Source organism: Cebus imitator, unplaced genomic scaffold (genome assembly GCF_001604975.1).
Source record: "Cebus imitator isolate Cc_AM_T3 unplaced genomic scaffold, Cebus_imitator-1.0 Scaffold61, whole genome shotgun sequence".
NCBI lineage: Eukaryota > Metazoa > Chordata > Mammalia > Primates > Cebidae > Cebus > Cebus imitator.
This window is the reverse complement of record NW_016107376.1, coordinates 230,547-248,828: the sequence shown is the minus strand read 5'-3', so window position 1 is coordinate 248,828 and position 18,282 is coordinate 230,547. Positions and strand designations below refer to the sequence as shown.

The window sequence follows — 18,282 nt, the reverse complement described above, 5'->3', positions numbered from 1 at the left end:
AATGTCTCATACTTGTCATTCCCATACTTTGGGAGGCCGAGGTGAGCACATGACTTGTGATCAGGAATTTGAGACCAGACTGGGCAACATGGCCAAACCCTAACTCTATAAAAAAAAAAAAAAAAAAAATTAACCAGGGGTGGTGTTGGATGCTTGTGGTCTCAGCTACTTGGGAGGCTGAGGTGGGAAGATAGCTTGAGCCCAGGAGGTTGAGGCTGCGGTGACAGGTGTACTCCAGCCCAGGTGACAGAGTGAGATGCTATCTCAAAAGAAAGGAGGATGGATGGATAGATGGATGGAAGGAAGGAGGGAAGGAGGGAGGGAGCGAAGGAGGGAGGGAAAGAAGGAAGGAGGGAAGGAAGCAAAAGAAAGCAAGAGAAACAAAGTGTTCTTGGAAACATGTGAGACGGATAAATGGATGGTCTTTGCACCTCTCCAGGTGATTTTTATTTTTAGTCAGCTAAACAGTGAAAGAGAACAATGCACATTAAGTGTTTGCAATATGTGGTTGAAAGATACTTCTTCAGCCATTGGAGAGCCATTGACTTTGTACTTTGAAGATGTTAGCTTCTGGAAAATCACAGGAATTGTATGGTTTTGTTGTTGTTTTTGTTGTTGTTAACCCTAAGCATCTGAATCTGCTTGGGAACAATTTTCATCTTGCACATGTACTGACTAGAGTCATAACTAATTCTTCGGGATCATCCATAAGACAGTTCTAGAATGAAGGCAATATATCAATGACAGGTAGTAATGGGAGACTGGAGAAGAGCTGACACAGGCAAATAAGGTAACTTCCACACCAGGAAGAATCAAAAGAGGGCAAGCAGAAAACATGCAAAGGTCACCCAGGCTTTGCTTCCCAAATGAGCAATTAGAATGCTCCTGCTTGGAATTCTCAGTCACACCAGAAGACCAACAGATCGGAGTTACTCTTTTTAAGGATAAAGTGACTTACAATTCATGAAGCAAAGAGATACAGCCACACACAGGAGCTGTTTATTTTAATTAGATGGCTAGTTTCACTGGCCAGGACCCAAAGCCATTGTGTTTCCCCATAGATAGAACTGGCGAGTAAAATACAAGATACTCAAATGAATCTGTATATCGAAAGAAAAGAAAGTCATTTTTTAGTATATGTCCAATGAAATATATATTTTTAATGACTGGTTGTTTATTAAAATCCAGATGTAATAGGTGTCTTATTTGTTTGCTAAATCTGGCAATCTAGCCTTTAACTTGTTAAGACTAAATAAATATTCAACACAAAATAAGGAAAATAAAGAAAAAATTGCATTTCAAAGAATGAAATGGAGAGAAAAAAATCCTCCCCTTGGACAGTCAAACTTTATCAAAGCTAAATATTGAAAGGTTGACCGAGTGCAAAAACAAGTCTTCAGTTCCCATGACGGTTGGCCAGAGACACAAGGAAGGCCGAGGTTCACTATTTTTTCTTCTACTGGCTCCTGGAGGATGTTTCTGTTAGAAAAGACTTTAGAAAATTGTCTTCCTTGTTCTTTGAAGTGTGTTGTGTGGATCCACAGCATCATCTGGGAGCCTGTGAGAAATGCAGACCCCCAGGCCTCCCCAAGACCGATTGAATCAGGAGCTGCAGTTTAACAAGATCCCTTGTGATTCGTGTGCCCAGGCAAGTTTGAGAAACGCAGATTTAGTTCTGTAGTTTCCAAAACACATGCTTTAAGAAAGTATAGGATTCCTAAACTCCGTGAGGGCTTGGGGAGTGCATGCAAGCAGGGATCCATTCACCACAATTAAAGGAAACTGACTCTGTGTGCTTCTCTCTGAGGTTCAAGGTAAGATTTTTATTAGAAAAAAAAAATTTGTGGCTTAAAAATTAAAAAGGAAGGAAGGGCCAGGTGCTTTGGCTCATGCCTATAATCCCAGCATTCTGGGAGGCTGAGGCAGGTGAATAACATGAGATCAGGAGTTCAAGACCAGCCTAGCTACCATGGCAAAACCCCATCTCTACTAAAAATACAAAAATTAGCTGGGCATGATGGCAGGCGCCTATAATCCCAGCTACTTGGGAGGCTGAGGCATGAGAATCGCTTCAACCCAGGAGGCAGAGGTTGCAGTGAGCCAGAATCCTGGCACTGCACTCCAGCCTGGGCAACAGAGTGAAACTCTATCTCAGAAAAAAAAAAAAAAAAAAAACGGAAGGAATGGTGGGTTTTTTGAAAAACAATACTCTGATTCATTTAGATGTGGAAACTGAGTAACAAGACGTGACTTTGCCCAAGTCCTACACTGGGACGTGATCCCAGCCTCTTTCTATTTCCTCACTGTGGAGGAAGACAGCTCCAAAATGGCAGAAATTTTTAATTGACTGCTTGACAAGGGCCATCATGCACCACAGGTGTTTTCTATCTGGGCCTTCATTGCAAAATCAGTCCCTTTTCTTTCAAACTCACGCCTGTAACTTCCTTTCGAGTGCTCATCTAACCCAACACAGAACACTCTGTGTAGCTCTCTGAACTGGAAGAAAGGTCTCCAGCTGCAGTTTTGTGTACACTGCTGACTGAGGGTGCCCGCCAGGTTTGTTTGTGGATATTTTAGCTAATTATCTTGCCATAGACCGTTGAGACAGACCTGGATGACTGTTCAATTAGTAGTATTGAAAAAAGAATTAGGGAGAATTCCTGCCTGCGCAGCTAACCCCAGTGCCAACGTTATTGCTGAGAACATTTTCTTCTGAAAGTGATTAATCACATAAGTAATTCTCAGAAGTGAAATTAGAGATCACCCACACATTGCACCCTGTAATGTTTTAAGACATTATATCCTGAAACTAGTGAATTAACATTACAGTCTGGTTTGAATTCTTAGATTTTCAGCATACATCCTGCCCCGTTAGCAAGTGACCCTGTGGCCAAAATGAGTTTCTGTAACAATTTGAATTAGCCATTCTAAAAACAACACAGATTTGGAACTGTCCAGGCTTCAAGATAAAACAACATATCCCTTCTCTGAAATCCCTGACTGTGTTTAATCATGCTTGCAAGTTTGTGGCAGGGCTGGACATGAGGCTCGGGTTTTCAGATCCTTCCATCCAAGCCCCTCCCAGTTCTCTGGGTAGATGGCTCCTATTAAAGCATCAGTGTTAAGGACTTGTGTATGCTAATGAAATAGTTATTCTGTTAAATAACTGCCTCATTCTTTTCATTTATAAGGAATAATCTGAACACATGCAGATTGACATCGAAAATCAAGTTCAGTTAGGGCTGATTTATACAGATTTTCCTTAAATACAGGAATTCTAAAAGTTAGCAGAAGGAGGCAGAGGAGACAAGGATCAGAAAAACCTGAACAAGAGGTGCTTTTTAAAAATGATGGTCTTTTTAATTTAATTTAATTTATTGATCTATTTATTTTATTATACTTTAAGTTCTAGGGTACATATGCAGAACATACAGGTTTGTTACATAGGTATACACATGCCTTGGAGGTTTGCTGCATCCATCCCCCATCATCTACATTAGATATTTCTACTAATATTATCCCTCCCCAATCCTCCCACCTCCTGCTATGCCTCCCCTAGCCCCCACATCCCTGACATGTCCCTGTGTGTGATGCTCCCCTTCCTTCTTTTCTCCAATTTAAAGGCATTATCTCAGGCAAGCAAATATAAGGATCCTAGGACATTAGAGGACAAATTAGCTGTTATTTCACAGATGAAGAAACAAAGGCCCAGAGAGATTAAGTCATTTATTCACAATCACATAATTGTTTTGTGATGTGAGATGACATCTCCTATTGCATTGTGAAAGTATTCTAAAAAGAAAGGAAAATTTTGGTGAAGTTATTACTCTTTGCTCAGCATTGTTGTGGTGAAGACCAAGATGTGAAGGGATTATAAAAGAATATGAAATGAAATCAAATGTTTAAAACCCTAGTTACATGACATTTGTTAGATTTCATTGTAAATTTTAAGATACTATTATGAAAATGCTTTTCTAAATCTAGTGAAAAATTATTTATGAATTTTCAGTTTTTCCTGAATAAGAGAGCAGTCTTGAATAATTTTGTAGCTGGATGATAGCTATTTTGTGCATCTTTAGTCATGAAACTGGATGAGTGACATACACTGATAGTTTAACTCAGGGGTTCCCAACCCCCAGGCTGTGGACCTCTACCTGTCAGTGGCCCATTAGGAAAGGGGCTGCCCAGTAGGAGATGAGTGGCAGGCAAGTGAGAATTACCACCTGAGCTCTGCCTAGGAGTGTGAACCCTACTGTGAACTGCACATGGGAGGGCTCTAGGTTGTGTTCTTTACGAGAATCTAATGCCTGATGATCTGAGGTGGAACAGTTTCTTCCCAAAACCATCCCTCTATTCCCTACCCCCAAACCAGCCCATGAAAAAATTGTCTTCCATAAAAACCAATCCCTGGTGCCAAAAAGGTTGGGACCACTGGTTTAACCAATTGTGTGTTTTGGGTGGGATCTCCAGTGATTTTAAATCTCATTGAGCAATTTCTATATTGTTTTGTACTCACTTTTTCTATAATTAATAAAAATTACAAATCTAAAAAATCCTTAAAGATAAATAGTTTGGAAAATATGATCATGCTTCATATTTTCATGTTCATATGTTAACACACGAAGCTTCACACCCAACCATTTGTATTTTCTATTTTGAGGACCTTTGTGATATACTCAGAAAGCACACGATACACACTATCAATGATTCTGCAATCTTTTCACATAACAAAGAGTTATTAATTTAGTAGCTCTGACTTATGAACAGAATACTGAAGTTGTTGGTATATTGTTAAGATTGAAATAAACCTAGAGCCACATTCCCAGTTGTTGGCCAAGTTATGCACAAATCATTGAATTTTAAGAAATAATTTCCATGTGGGAAAAATTAACCTTGGAAGTAGGTAGATTTTTATTTTAGATGTTGGCCCTGCCATTTGCTAGCTTTGCAGGTTTGTGCAAAATGTAAAGGACAATGTTGGATATTAAATGAGATCCTGTATGGAAATCACCTAGTACAAAGCATGAGATATGAAATAAAAGCCTCCTAAAATGTAACTTCCGTGAGCATCATCATCAACATACCCGTCATCTGCACTCCTTTTTAGTGAAGAGCCACATAGAGCACCATTTCTTTTTTCTCATCTCTAATTTTTAATTTTTGTGGGTACATAGTAGGCATATATATTTATAGAGGATGTGAGATATTGGATACAGACATGCAATGTATCATAATCACATCATGGAAAATGAGATGTCCATTCCTTCAAGCATTTATCCTTTGTGTTACAAACAATCCAACTATATTCTTTTAATTATTTTTAAGTGTATAATTAAATTATTATTGACTATAGTCACCCTGTTGTGCTATGAAATACTAAGTCTTATTCATTTTTCTATTGGGAGGGGGGACTCATTAGCCATCCCGCCTCATCCCAACCCCACCACTATCCTTCCTAGCCTCTAATAACCATCTTTCTACTCTGTCTCCATAAGTTTGTTTTGTTCTTAGATCTTACAAGTAAGTGAGAACGTGTGGTGTTTATCTTTCTGTGCCTAGCTTATTTCACTTAACATAATGATCTCCAGTCCATCCATGTTGTTGCAAATGACAGGATCTTATTATTTTTATGGCTGAATAGTACATCATTGTGTATATATACGACGTTTTCTTCATCCATTCATCTGTTGATGGACACTTCAGTTGCTTCCAAATCTTGGCTACTGTGAACAGCATAACACAATATCTTTATGTGGCTGTAAACTCCTGCTAGGTGGCAGGGTTATTCTTGCTACCAAGTGGCTTTGGAATGGTGGAGATTCAGAGCAAAATCTCAGTGGTGCTGCTTGATGAGGGAAGCTATGGCTTTGGAGAAGCTCATCTGTGAAGTTACTAAAACTAGAGTGGGGGCTATAAGTAATGAGTAATGCAACATGTCATCTTTCCCCTCCAGACAGGTATGACCATGCGTTAGGGTACCCACCTCCCTAGAGGTGCTTAGTATGTTTCCATTGTTGATGATTGCATCCCCACCACAGACACCCTGTTTTGTTATGTGGCCCTCTCTTTAGTTTTAAATTTTTCTTTTGGAAGACAGGGATAATTCAGTTTCACTTAATGGGAATTAATCAGCAAATTTAGAGCATTCTGACCACATAATGTATAGAGACAGCACTTAAGATTATTAGTAGGCGGAATGTAATTACTTTGATTGGTATTTTTTCTAGAATGTAGAGCTTCATACTCATCCCTACCTGATGTGAAAAATGTTCACAGCCATTAATCATTGACACTGGCATGTGATTGGAAAATCTAGAAAGATACCAAATGCCAGTATGTGTACACTGATATTTAGCCTTTTGTGCATTAGAATTGTTTAGATAGAAATAAACTTCCTTTGATATTTATTGTCTTATTTACCCCAAAATTGCAGGCACTTTATTAAATAAAGTAATGGTTTCTAGTGTCGTTATGGCTGTGAAATGCATTTTAGTGCCTTTTGCTGCTATAACTCAGCACATCTATTTGTAAATCACAGAAAGTTTGTTGATGGACAGAGTGCTGAAGAGAAACACTCTCTTTTTGTCAATACAAATAACATGTATTTTAGGACTAGTATCTACTGTGTAATGTTTGCTTCGTAAGCTCAAGATTGGCCACACCCTCTAGTAATAGATTCCATTTTTAGGCTATAACAGCTTTCATTTTCAAGCACAAAATTCATATATGGGTATGCTTAGCTAAATAAATAATTTCTTAAGATAGTAAATATTTCTTTTAGCTCATTTTCTAGGAAGTCTGGTGCCTTGTTGGAAACAGACTTCTAGGAACAGAGCAGAGTTTTATGACCTTAGTTTTTGAGTGAATTAATGAACAAAATAAAGTGATATCAGTATTGGCTAGTGGGGAAGAGAGAGTGTCTGTGGCCATATATTTTAAAATATTTTTTATTACAGTTTATTTTTGCCAGTTACATTTGGGCATTTTTCAAGCATATGCATAAGGCATTAAACCTTGGTTGGGAGAAGCTCTGAATCCTTTGAGGGCAGGTATGACAAATGGTCTATCCCGTCATGGGGGTAGATAGCACCATCCTGGAATGCAAGCACAGGACTTGGAGGGCTGATAAGGGGAACACTTAATTCTGACTGTAGCTGTAATAAGAGATGATGTAACATGTCAATTAATTCAACATTTAATCTAAAATAGCTGTCAAATATATTTTTCTGGTGATAGAATCTCACTCTAATACACATTTTTTATTTTTGTATTTTCTGTTTTAGAGACGCCCAAGCAGATGGCCTGCAATGAAGTTTAGAAGAGGTTCTGGACATCCTGCCTATGCTGAAGTTGAACCAGTTGGAGAGAAAGAAGGTTTTATTGTATCAGAGCAGTGCTAAAATTTCTAGGACAGAACAGCACCAGTACTGGTTTACAGGTGTTAAGACTAATATTTTGCCTATACCTTTAAGACAAACAAACAAACACACACACACAAACAAGCTCTAAGCTGCTGTAGCCTGAAGAAGACAAGATTTCTGGACAAGCCCAGCCCAGGAAGGGTAAACAAAAAACTAAAACTTATACAAGATACCATTTACACTGAACATAGAATTCCCTAGTGGAATGTCATCTATAGTTCACTCGGAACATCTCCTGTGGACTTACCTGAAGTATGACAAGATTATAATGCTTTTGGCTTAGGTGCAGGGTTGCAAAGGGATCAGGAAAAAAATCATAATAAAGCTTTAGTTCATGAGGGATCGACACTTTTGATTCAGATGTTCTCTGATGTCTCAAAGATAACTGTTTTCCAAAGCCTGAACCTTTTCACACAAAAGAGCAGTGATGAATGTTTGAAAATTGCTAAGAAAAACAGCTCGTGCAGGAGTGAAAACAAACACAAATAAGAGATTTTCTATATTTTCAAAACAAATGTGTGGCAAAAGGATGTCGTTTTTCTGGTCTAGATCTATCTGTACGAACAAGTTCATGACTTTACAGGATGAATCCTTTTATTGATACAGGAGGTTCAGACTGTGTCTGTCTCTTTCTTGGTAATGAATGACCTTTTTATGAGCTGTGACAAAATTTCCAAACTTTTAGCTAAGGATTTGGGAAGAGGGAATGGGAAACGGGGCTTTCTGTACTCCTGCCTCAGTAAAAACATCTGATTTATGCTTTATGGAAGCCTTGCCTCCATTCCCGAACTGAGAAGTCCCATGAAACCACAGTTGCTCTGGGCTGACGGAAACACAAGGAAACAATATGAAGAGTTCCTTAATCATTTTTGAAACAAAAATGTTAAGGGATTTTAAACTTATGGTTATTTTTCATTTTATGCGGTTTCTGTACTAAAGACCCATTTCATTGCCGATTCCTGTCTCAGAAGCCATTCACGTCAGCATGGCGATAAAAAGAATGAAAAACCCTGCTGAATCATACAGTAATTTTCTTTAAAGCACATAGTAGTTACATAAATATATATATATATATATAAATATATTTTTGTTTATAACTAACACAAGGCGGGATCTTGTGACTCTAAGAGTGCATTTTGCCATCAAGACAAAACAGATGCAAGATGCATCGCTGCATTACTTCCATAGAGTTGTAAAATAATCCTTAATATTAGAATATTTTTCTGTCATTTAGCAAAAGTGGTTCAGTCATTGCCACACTCATCATGTTCTTGACTATTTGATACACTTTTTCATTCATGCCAACCCCTTCCCTCTCTGGCTAAAGTGGATGCAGAAATCTCCTTAAATGGAGCTATCTATTGCCCTGGAATCACAATCCTGACTTTGAAGATTCCCATGAATGAAGAAAGGAAAGGCATCCCTTGAGATGGAAAGTGGTTAATATATATACTGAGCTCCTAAAGTCCAAATTCAGGTACTGAGTGTACAGCTTCACCAACATCCCAACCAATGAAACGTTTACACTCTGTGCTGAGAAACTGTTGGCCTTTGAAGGTACAGTGTGCAACATTTGCAGATTCAGGTCTCAAGAAGCAGAGATGTTTCATAAACAGCATTTTCCTAGCAGCTTAGCATCTGTACACATCTGCCTTGGACATTAGTCTACTCACAGAGTACCATACTTTATCATCACGAGTGTCTGACCTGAACCAATGGCATTTTCTATTCCATATATATTGCTTTACAATTTTAAGTATTTGATGAAGGTGGTAACTTTTTCCTAACCAACTTAGTTAATTATTGCAAAAAGAAAATTGAAAAGTAAGGTGACTGAAGGATTGTGATGACAATCTTTGCAGCAGCTGTTTGGTTTAGTTGAACTATCCCCGCTTATTCTTGTAGAATAGGTTTGGTCAGACAGCAATAACCAAATGACTTGCTAATATGACTGGTGCAACTGGTATTCCATAAATGCGTAAAGAACACAAAGACGACTTCCTTTTAGGATAAAATGATGCTGCTTCAACTTGCTTTTTTGGTAGCCGTGGCTTCCAATAGCAACTGATTGACAGTTATATAAATCTTGCAGGCATATCCTTAGTTTGTGTCCCTTCAGTACTACTTAATTCTTACATGGTAATGTTATTCTTATACCCTTCAGCGTTCATCTTCTATTTTGATTCAAAATAATTGATAATTCTGTAAAAAAATATTACAAGCCCTGAATTGTTCAGTGAACCAAAAGCACCAAATAACAGAGAAAACTTTCTGGAACTAGAGTGTGGGAAAACTTCTTAACAGAACTAGGAGTTAAAGGTAGTGAGAAATGTGTGGTATATGAATTCTTTAGTGGTCAGGGGAAGTGTTGGCTAAATACCTTTCTTTCATGAAACTTTCATTCTATTTTATATTTCTGGTTTATTCTTGTGCCCATTTGAGAAAACAGATACACAGCTTCTGAAAATTCAAAATGGTCATCAATGCTTTGGAGTTTACATATATTATATATTAGAGAAGATGCAGGTGTACATTACTTAATATACTATGAACATAGCAGAGAGAACAATAACAATAAAAAACGTAAAAATAGTAAAGAGACACAACTTCTGGAGAAATCAGATAAATGGTCCTACAGAGGAATTTAGTTNAAAAAAAAAAAAAAAAAAATCAATAATCAGTGATTAGGTAAAGAGACTGAAAGTCTTTACCTATATAAATAGGTCAAGAAAATTATCTTGACCTATTTATGTCTACTCTTCCATTAGTGGAACACTAGGCTTGTGGGAGCTATATCCTACTGCTCAAGGTCATCACCAAGGTCTGATTACAAAAATTCAAGAAATTACCACCTCATGCATAAATGGGTTAAGCCCAACAGCTGGCACTGACCATAAATGGTGGCTTGTGTGTGAAAGGTTTGGACTTCTAGATATACCAACACCTAGAAAACTAAAGGTAAAGTGCAATTGACCCCCAAATACTATTTTAGTTTGAAGTATCAAGGGCATTTGTTAATCTTTCACATATAGCTTCTAGAATTGTGCTGTCCAATGTGTCCACTAGCCAGTGTGGCTTTTGAAATTAAAATTAATTAAAATTAAATTTAAAATGTAATCCTTCAGTCACACCAGGCACGTTTCAAGAGCTCAGTAGCCACACCTGGCTTGTGGCTACCATACTGGATAAGAAGAAACACTTATATCGTTGAAGAAAATTGTAATGAACAATTCTGTAGAGGTGTTACCTTCGAATTCCTTATCCTTGAAGAAAAGGGAAGAGGAGGAAAGAAAAAAGATTCGGTAGCTCTTGGGCATATCCAAGCATTTTTGATCTTAGAGAGGCCCCATGGAGTAATGAAAAAAATACTAGCTGATACAGCTTTGAGTCCCCACTGTGTTATCTTGGGAAAATCACTTCAACCTCCATGAGTCTCAATTTGCAATTCTGGAAAAGAAAAACATTTTTTTTCTGTCTTTCTTGCAAGATAATTATGCAATCTGATTAAATGTACAGATGTACAGATTCTTAAAAACCTTATGTCAATGTAACCCATATAAAGTACATCTATTAGTCCAGTACCAGCACAAATTTGCACTCAAAGGATGAATAGTTCATCAGTCCAAAAGCATTCAAAGACAATCAATCAGTCCATCACCTATCTTGAGAAAGTACCAAAATAAAATGCATTCAAAACACAAAGTAAAATTGCTTCAGCTTCTTTTCTGCGCATCTGAATTCCTTCTCTAGTATTTGCCCCATATGACATCCATCCCATCTCTTTCTCCAGTCCTATGCCAACATTGCCTATGAATATCCTTCAACTGGCTCAGTTCTTTATTGCATAGACCCACTTAGCTTCTTTAGTTTCTTGTAATTTCCCATTTTACACTTAACAGCATAGGGAGGCTTCTATTTAGAAGGCAATGTCTCAAACATAAATAATTTCATATTTATTTTATCACTATAACACTAATGTAAGAAGCTGTGGCATTAAAATATAAAAATATTTGGAACTTAATGTAGACCTTTGCACATGCAGACTATATAAAGGGAATGAAATTATTTTAAAGTATGCTAATATCCAGTTACATATTCTAAGGTTAGTATCATTTATCAGTTTTTGGCAATAAATTCTTGTGTTACATCTTCATGAAGGAATATAAATTTGATCATGTCCCTAGTGGCTGTTGCCCACTTGAGAAAACGTTTTGCTAGAATCCACAGACTGGTTCAAGATGCTCTCATTCCGTGATAGGAAATTAATATTTAAATAAGACTAATTGAAAACTATATTCTCTGGTTATAATTTCTTCCTCCTGTGAAATGTTCTTTTAGTTTGTATTTCTTTAGGTATTTTCCAGGTGTTTTATTACAATGTGTTATACTAAATTCCATAGGGTTACTCCTGCTTTTACTTCACCACTTCCAACCCCACTTTTGATATCAGCATCATATGCCATAATCACAGGAGATGCAGCCTAGACAACACAGTGAAATCCCATCTCTATCAAATATATATATATATCAAAAATATGTATATATATTCAATAGAGAAGATATGAATTATGTCATATATTGCATTATATATATATATACGTAAATTAGCCAGGCACGGTTGCCCATGCCTGTAGTCCCAGCTACTCTGGAGGCTGAAGTGGAAGGATTGACTGAGCCCAGGAGTTAGAGGCTGCTGTAAATTATGATTCTGCCACTGCACTCCAGCCTGAGCAACAGAGCAAAACCTCACCTCTAAATAAAAAAAAGAATCGTGAGACATCATGTAATCAAACCTTTTAATGTTACAGATAAGTAAACTGAGGCCCAAAGAGATACAGTAATAGTCTCAGTGTCAGTAAACTGGGTCTTGAACTTAAATGTTTGTTTCAATTCTCATTGCCTACATCTCTTAAATGTCAGCACTTAAGACCAAGCAGCTTAGACAGCACAGTCCCCGCAACACTAACTTTATTTGGTTTATTGACTATCTGCTCTGTCCTGTAACATAGAATATTGGTTCAATCTTTCTCTATCTTGTTGCTGACTTCAGAAGGCTGCTATTGTGATAACATGCAGAGATTTCAAACCCTAGTTATTGTGGGGTCTCTGTTGGGTTTTGAATTTCTCTTTTCTCCACCCCTGCCCCCATCTGTGGCTATCTAAGTTAGCAATACAATTTATTTTGGCCATGTAAAGTTTTTCTGCCTTTGCTTTATTTCTTCCCAAATGTATTTGAAAATGAACGATCTGTATAGCTGATTTTCTGACCACATATATAACTGCAATTTTTATTTGCTCTTCAGACGATTACAACTTTTTGTCCTTAGAAGATTTTTTGGGCAGATAGTACAAGGTCTGTGGTGTTAGCTTTTATATACTCCTATTACCTTATGTTTGTGAAGCATTTTATATTTTACAGGGCACTTTGATTCATCTCCCTATTTCTTAATTTATTTAACTGCTCAATTCACTGAAATTTTATTGAACACCTACTGGAACCATGCAAGTAGTGAGAGTCCAGGCATGTAACTGATCATTATAATACAATAAAATCCTCAAACCAGACTTTTCAAGTACGTAGGATCAATAATACTCTATCAGTTTTCAACTCCAATTTTCTATTCTACTTAAAAAGGGAACTAGAAAGTGTTTGCCTGAAGAATGTGTCTGAAACATAATACATCACTGCATGTCTGTGTTGTTTGCTCTGTTGGAATGGATCTGTTAATTTTATTTATGAGAAGAAAAGTTACTCAAAATTCTCCCTGACCTAGGAAGGCTTTCTAGTTCACTGCAGTCTTATTGATCAGATGCAACAGTTGAAGTTTGATTTCTTGGACCAATATTTCTATGTGGTTTTGAATAATTAATTTCACTGTTTTGAGGTATTCAGAAACACCAGTGTATCAAAAAGGCATTTGCACTTTATGTGTGTGTGGTGGTTATGTCCTTTATTAGATCATCCCAGACATAAGACAATCAGGGAAATCAGAAAACCCCAGCCTCAAATGTGTCTATAATTTCCTGTTCTACCATTGTCATGTGATAACATGATATTACTTCCTAAGGTTTTGATTAAGTTGATCTTCTAGCCTCAACTTAAATTTTAATAAATCTGCCTAATTATTGCCTGGAATAACTTTTCAGCCATCTAATGCCCATTGCTCTCACAATGATGATTATAGAGAAGTAAGATGGTAATTATTCAAGTAAAATCACATAATTTCTGGAATCAGTTTTTCATAACAAGTGTATAGAATACATCATTATTGGCTTCTCCATAATATATTTATTATGAATGACCAAATTATACCCAGAGGAGCAAAATGCTCAAACTTGTTATTATAGGTTAATTTCCAGCTCAATGTTGACACTGAAAGATTCTGTGTTACTTTAAATCCAGGATATAAAAGGCTGGAAAAAAATTAAATGCAAGTCATAGACTGGTACTCATCTTTTCCTAGTTCTAAGGCTTATTAACATTTGCAAATTACTCAGTAAATGTCTTTCATAATGGAATAACATAAAAAATTTTTGACTTTGAAGATAATGATATTTATTTTCATTCTGTTTGAAAAATATTTCAATGACTTCTCTTCATTCCACCAGAATTTTGACTTTTAACATCAGTCTCTCTTTTTCCCAGCATTGCAAATGTATATATATATATATAAAATTCATGACCAAAGTATCACTTACTGACCATGCAGCTGTAAACCTTCTGTGCCTATCAAACAAATACATAGCGTGAAACTCATTTTAGAAGTTTCATGGGGGAATTTTAGGGGGAAGTATGAACCTAGGAGTGGGTGAATGGAGGTGATTCATGGAAAAAAATAAAGATTGAAATGTGCTATTAAGTAGTTATTAACTTCTTAAGAGCAACTGCAAATAAATATTCATTGGTGAGCAGCTCAAATTTGGGTCATTCAGACATGCAGACACTGGGGCACATATTCTGCAAGTGATGCTGAGACCCATGACATAGAGAAAGTGAAGATACGCCCAGTGAGTCTCAAATGCAGCCATCACCCCTCCATACCTCTGCTATGGCATTCATCCAAACATCATGGAGGCCTTTGCCCTAGCTAATCATGTGACTTGCCCTAGAGAATTAGTGAATGACCAAAAAGAGACTTTCCATTTGTCTTCCTTCTACTTAAAAGGCACGGAAATGAGACAAAAAATAAATAAAATAATTTTCTGGAAGAAAGGATAAGAGATGGCACTTTTCTTTCTGGGCTCAGAGCTGCATTTCTCTAAGGTTTGACCATCTCAGGGCTCAGACAGACTCAAGTGCTATTTTCTGGACATTTGTGGTGAAGCCTCAGCCACCATGTTCAAGGTCATTTGAATGAAAACATACTCAGATTGTCACATTTTTAGTAGGGAAATAAAAACTCTAATTAAGCATCCTGCAGCAGGCTCCTCTGAAAATAACATTAAGCAACATCAGAGCTTGACTTGCAAAGTAAAGTTAAAATCATTTTAGGGAAATCAGTGAAGTCTCTTTAGAAACAGACATCTTATGTATGCCATAACCCGGTCTTGGGGCCCTCACAGAGAAGAGGTGGAAGTCTTTTCATTGGTTGGTCAAAACAAATCTCTCATTTGCCTGATTTGAGGCATTTGAACAGTGCCTGGAGAGTACATTATTTTCAGGGGAAAAAAGGAGAGAGCCTTTTTTACATGCCAGCTGGGATCATGGGAACTTCAAATGCCAGGAATTTACTGCTGTTTCTGGTAATTCTGTTTGTAGTTATTCGAAACGTTGAAGTGTGAAAAGAGAAGAAATTGGGCACTTTGAAGGGGCTTTCCATATCTTATGCCAGTGGCACCAGCATGCAGAATATTTGTAATGCATTCAGAGTGGATGTAATTGTACCCTTTGTCAGAATCACAAAGCTCTCTGAGGTGCTGCTACAAGGGAACACTGAGGAAAATCTGACCTTATGAACCCAGTCAACCCCAAACAAAAGGAATGACTGGGTGTGTGTGAGTGTAGCACATGGCCAGTTCATTTCTCACTGTTTTGGAAAGCTGTGTATGCCAAATCAAGGACGTGTCTTTCAGGTGAAGGTTAATTTTCCAAAGCTTATTAAAATAGAACTTGGAAAACCAAGCATTTTGAATTTATTCCAGTCCTCTGGGCATCATTCCTATTTCTTCTGCCGTGTCAAGGAGAAATTCCAAGCCTGTATTCTGTCATGCTAAAATAACAAGCCCGTACTTCCCGATGACCTTCTGTTGAACATACCTGAGCCTGCAAATGTAAAAATGATTGTATCTGAATTTGCACTAATGGTGTCTGAGAGCAAAAAGAGTGTGACCTCTATTGGAAACCTTTGTTCAAATTCAGTAACTCAGAGATGCTACATAGTACTGCAAGCTTCCTGATTATGTTCACTGTAATATTAATGATCTAAGTTTGAGTGTGTTTTCTTATAGTTCATTAATTTGACTTCCATCTTTTACCTGGGGATTATTACGATTGCAATAATTCATTAATGTTTTCTTCACACAGCTTCTTAAACCAAGTTTTTCTGCAAGTCTTTCGGTTCTGCTTACAGTGTGTGGGAAACCTGATTTTTTCCTCTAGTTATAATTTGATAAGAAATCCAGTGTATTGACTGCCTCAGTGACACAATTCATCTTTAAAGGTGTGGAAGCTGGTCGGGACCAAATGTTACTTGTGTTTTCGCTGTTGACTGCTATTTTCAGAAGTAAACCATGTTTTTCGCTTACAATAGTAGTCAACAAATTTGGGATTTTAGAAGTGGGAGAAGGGAGCTATTTGTGTAATACTGCTGTCATATTTGACTACATATTAAAAACAATAAATGAGCATTTTGTTTTAATTTCTTAAATACCTTGTCTTTCAACATATTTTTTGTTTCCTTTCTTCCATTAGCATTCAAAACGTTTTACCCATTGTGGAAGAAATTCTGTGTGCAGAATTCAGAGGCACAAGGCTGATGGCATAATAGAAAATTCTTTTGCTTTATACCCACCCCAATGTGGGAACTGATACTAGCTAGAGTGAGCTGTAGAAAACAAAGATTTCAGGATGCCATAGCATGTGGGCATGGGGTGGAGACTTCTTCCCCCACTCCAACCGCTGTGCCCAACCGTTTCAGTCTCCTGGATCAGACAGATGGGATTTTACCTGCTGCTTTAAATCCTAGGGCCAAAAAAGCTAAGGTGCTTCAGCTCAGCTCTTGCCCGAATCTTGCTTTATGAACTCCTTTGATTATCTAAATATGTTCCAGAAGGTCCTCTATTCCATCCTTCTTCTTCCAAACTGGAAATGATTGTATCTGATTCTCAGGATATTTTAGATGTGTGCCTCAGGTAATTTATGTGGAATGTGTAAAGTGAGATGTCTCCAATTCTGAATATTCCTTCCCCATTTCCTAATCCTCCACTCTTGGACTACCTTTGTAACAACACCAAGTAATGCACAGACCTGAACCCACACCCAAGAAGGACCCACAATGACTGGAGCTGTGGGGAATTCCAGTCAGTGGCATTCCCTGAGCAATGGCTCTGTACAATTATAATTTTTTAAAAATCGTACCTCTGTATAGATCTTTTGGACTGTATTGATTAAACTTTGATATTGTGGAGTAAATTCAGAAGTGCAATTTTAAATGGTGTGAATTGTCTTTATGATGCCAAAAATATATATATTAATGTGAATCATGCAATCTTCCCTAACAATAGAAAAACATTAGGCCAATGCTTTGAAAACTGAATTAGTGTATACAATTTCTTTAAATAATTCAGTAGAAATTTATTCAGATATATGTTAAAGAAAAATGTGCTAATCACAATCACACAACTTTTAAATCATCTGTAGATCAATCTCTTATAAATAAAGAGACCAGACCTTCTCACAAGTTCTCTCTTCCAAAGCACTATTTTTAGAATCAGAGTCTTTTGATATGCAGTTTGAAAGCTTTTCCCTTCAGTTTATTTTATTAAATATTTATTAAATAACTACTCTGTGCTGAGTCTGGCTCGCTTGCCCAGGCTGGGGTACAGTGGTGTGATTCTGGCTCACTGCAGCCTCAACTTCCCAAGCTTAGGTGTTTCTCCCACCTCAGTCTCTCAAGTAGCTGAAACTACAGGCCTGCACCTGGCTAGAAAGCTGGGAGGCTGCTCTGGACACAACTGCTCAAATCTGGCTACTGCTTCCTGAGGACTAGCCCTTCCTAGTTTTCTGATCTTCCTCTTCCTGTATTCTGTCCTCTGTTAATAAAAACCCAATGCCATCAGCACATGTGCACTGCCTTTCTTCCCTCGCAGTCACCCCTTCCAGCAAAATACATATTCCCTTTCCCCAAAGTCATGGCACAACACAATTGGACAGATTTTCATGTGAAACCAGCCAGATCTGCCCAGGTTTACTTATCTCTTTATGCAAGAACTCCCTTTTTCATTTTTAAACACCCAAGGCAACCCAGACAACCAAAACACCCTGAGGCGGAGATTTACTTTCCTTCAAATGATGATAAAACAGGAAAATGACACAGCTCATCAATTTTCCCTCTGGTCATTCTAGACCATTCTAGACACCTTATTAATTAAATTACTTGTGATTTGGGTGGAGAGGTTTGAATTTAAGGTGTGGTTCCTGAAATAACCTAAAAATTTATTTCATTTTTTTTAATGTTAGCACTTAACTCATTAATTTGTCCTCACAATTAATGACTTAGAAATTACTCATTCAGGAGTGTCTAGGGTTATTGCAAGGCTCAGAAAACCTGCAGTCGTGAAAGTAGTTGGAAAGATCAAATAGCTTCCTATTGAGTTGAGAACCTGAGGCATGGGGAAGCCTCCACTGTGAAGACACTCAAAT

General features: G+C 37.4%; 1 protein-coding gene across 1 annotated transcript in view; it reads left to right on the top strand.

Moving 5' to 3' along the window:
- The window catches only part of PLXDC2 (plexin domain containing 2), a 427,121-nt gene extending 417,875 nt beyond the window's left edge, over positions 1–9,246 (top strand). The window contains exon 13 of the mRNA XM_037739047.1: positions 7,284–9,246. Coding sequence (XP_037594975.1) covers positions 7,284–7,400 — 117 coding nt within the window. The 3' untranslated portion in view covers positions 7,401–9,246. The remainder of the gene's footprint in view (positions 1–7,283) is intronic.
- The last annotated feature ends 9,036 nt before the right edge of the window (positions 9,247–18,282 follow it).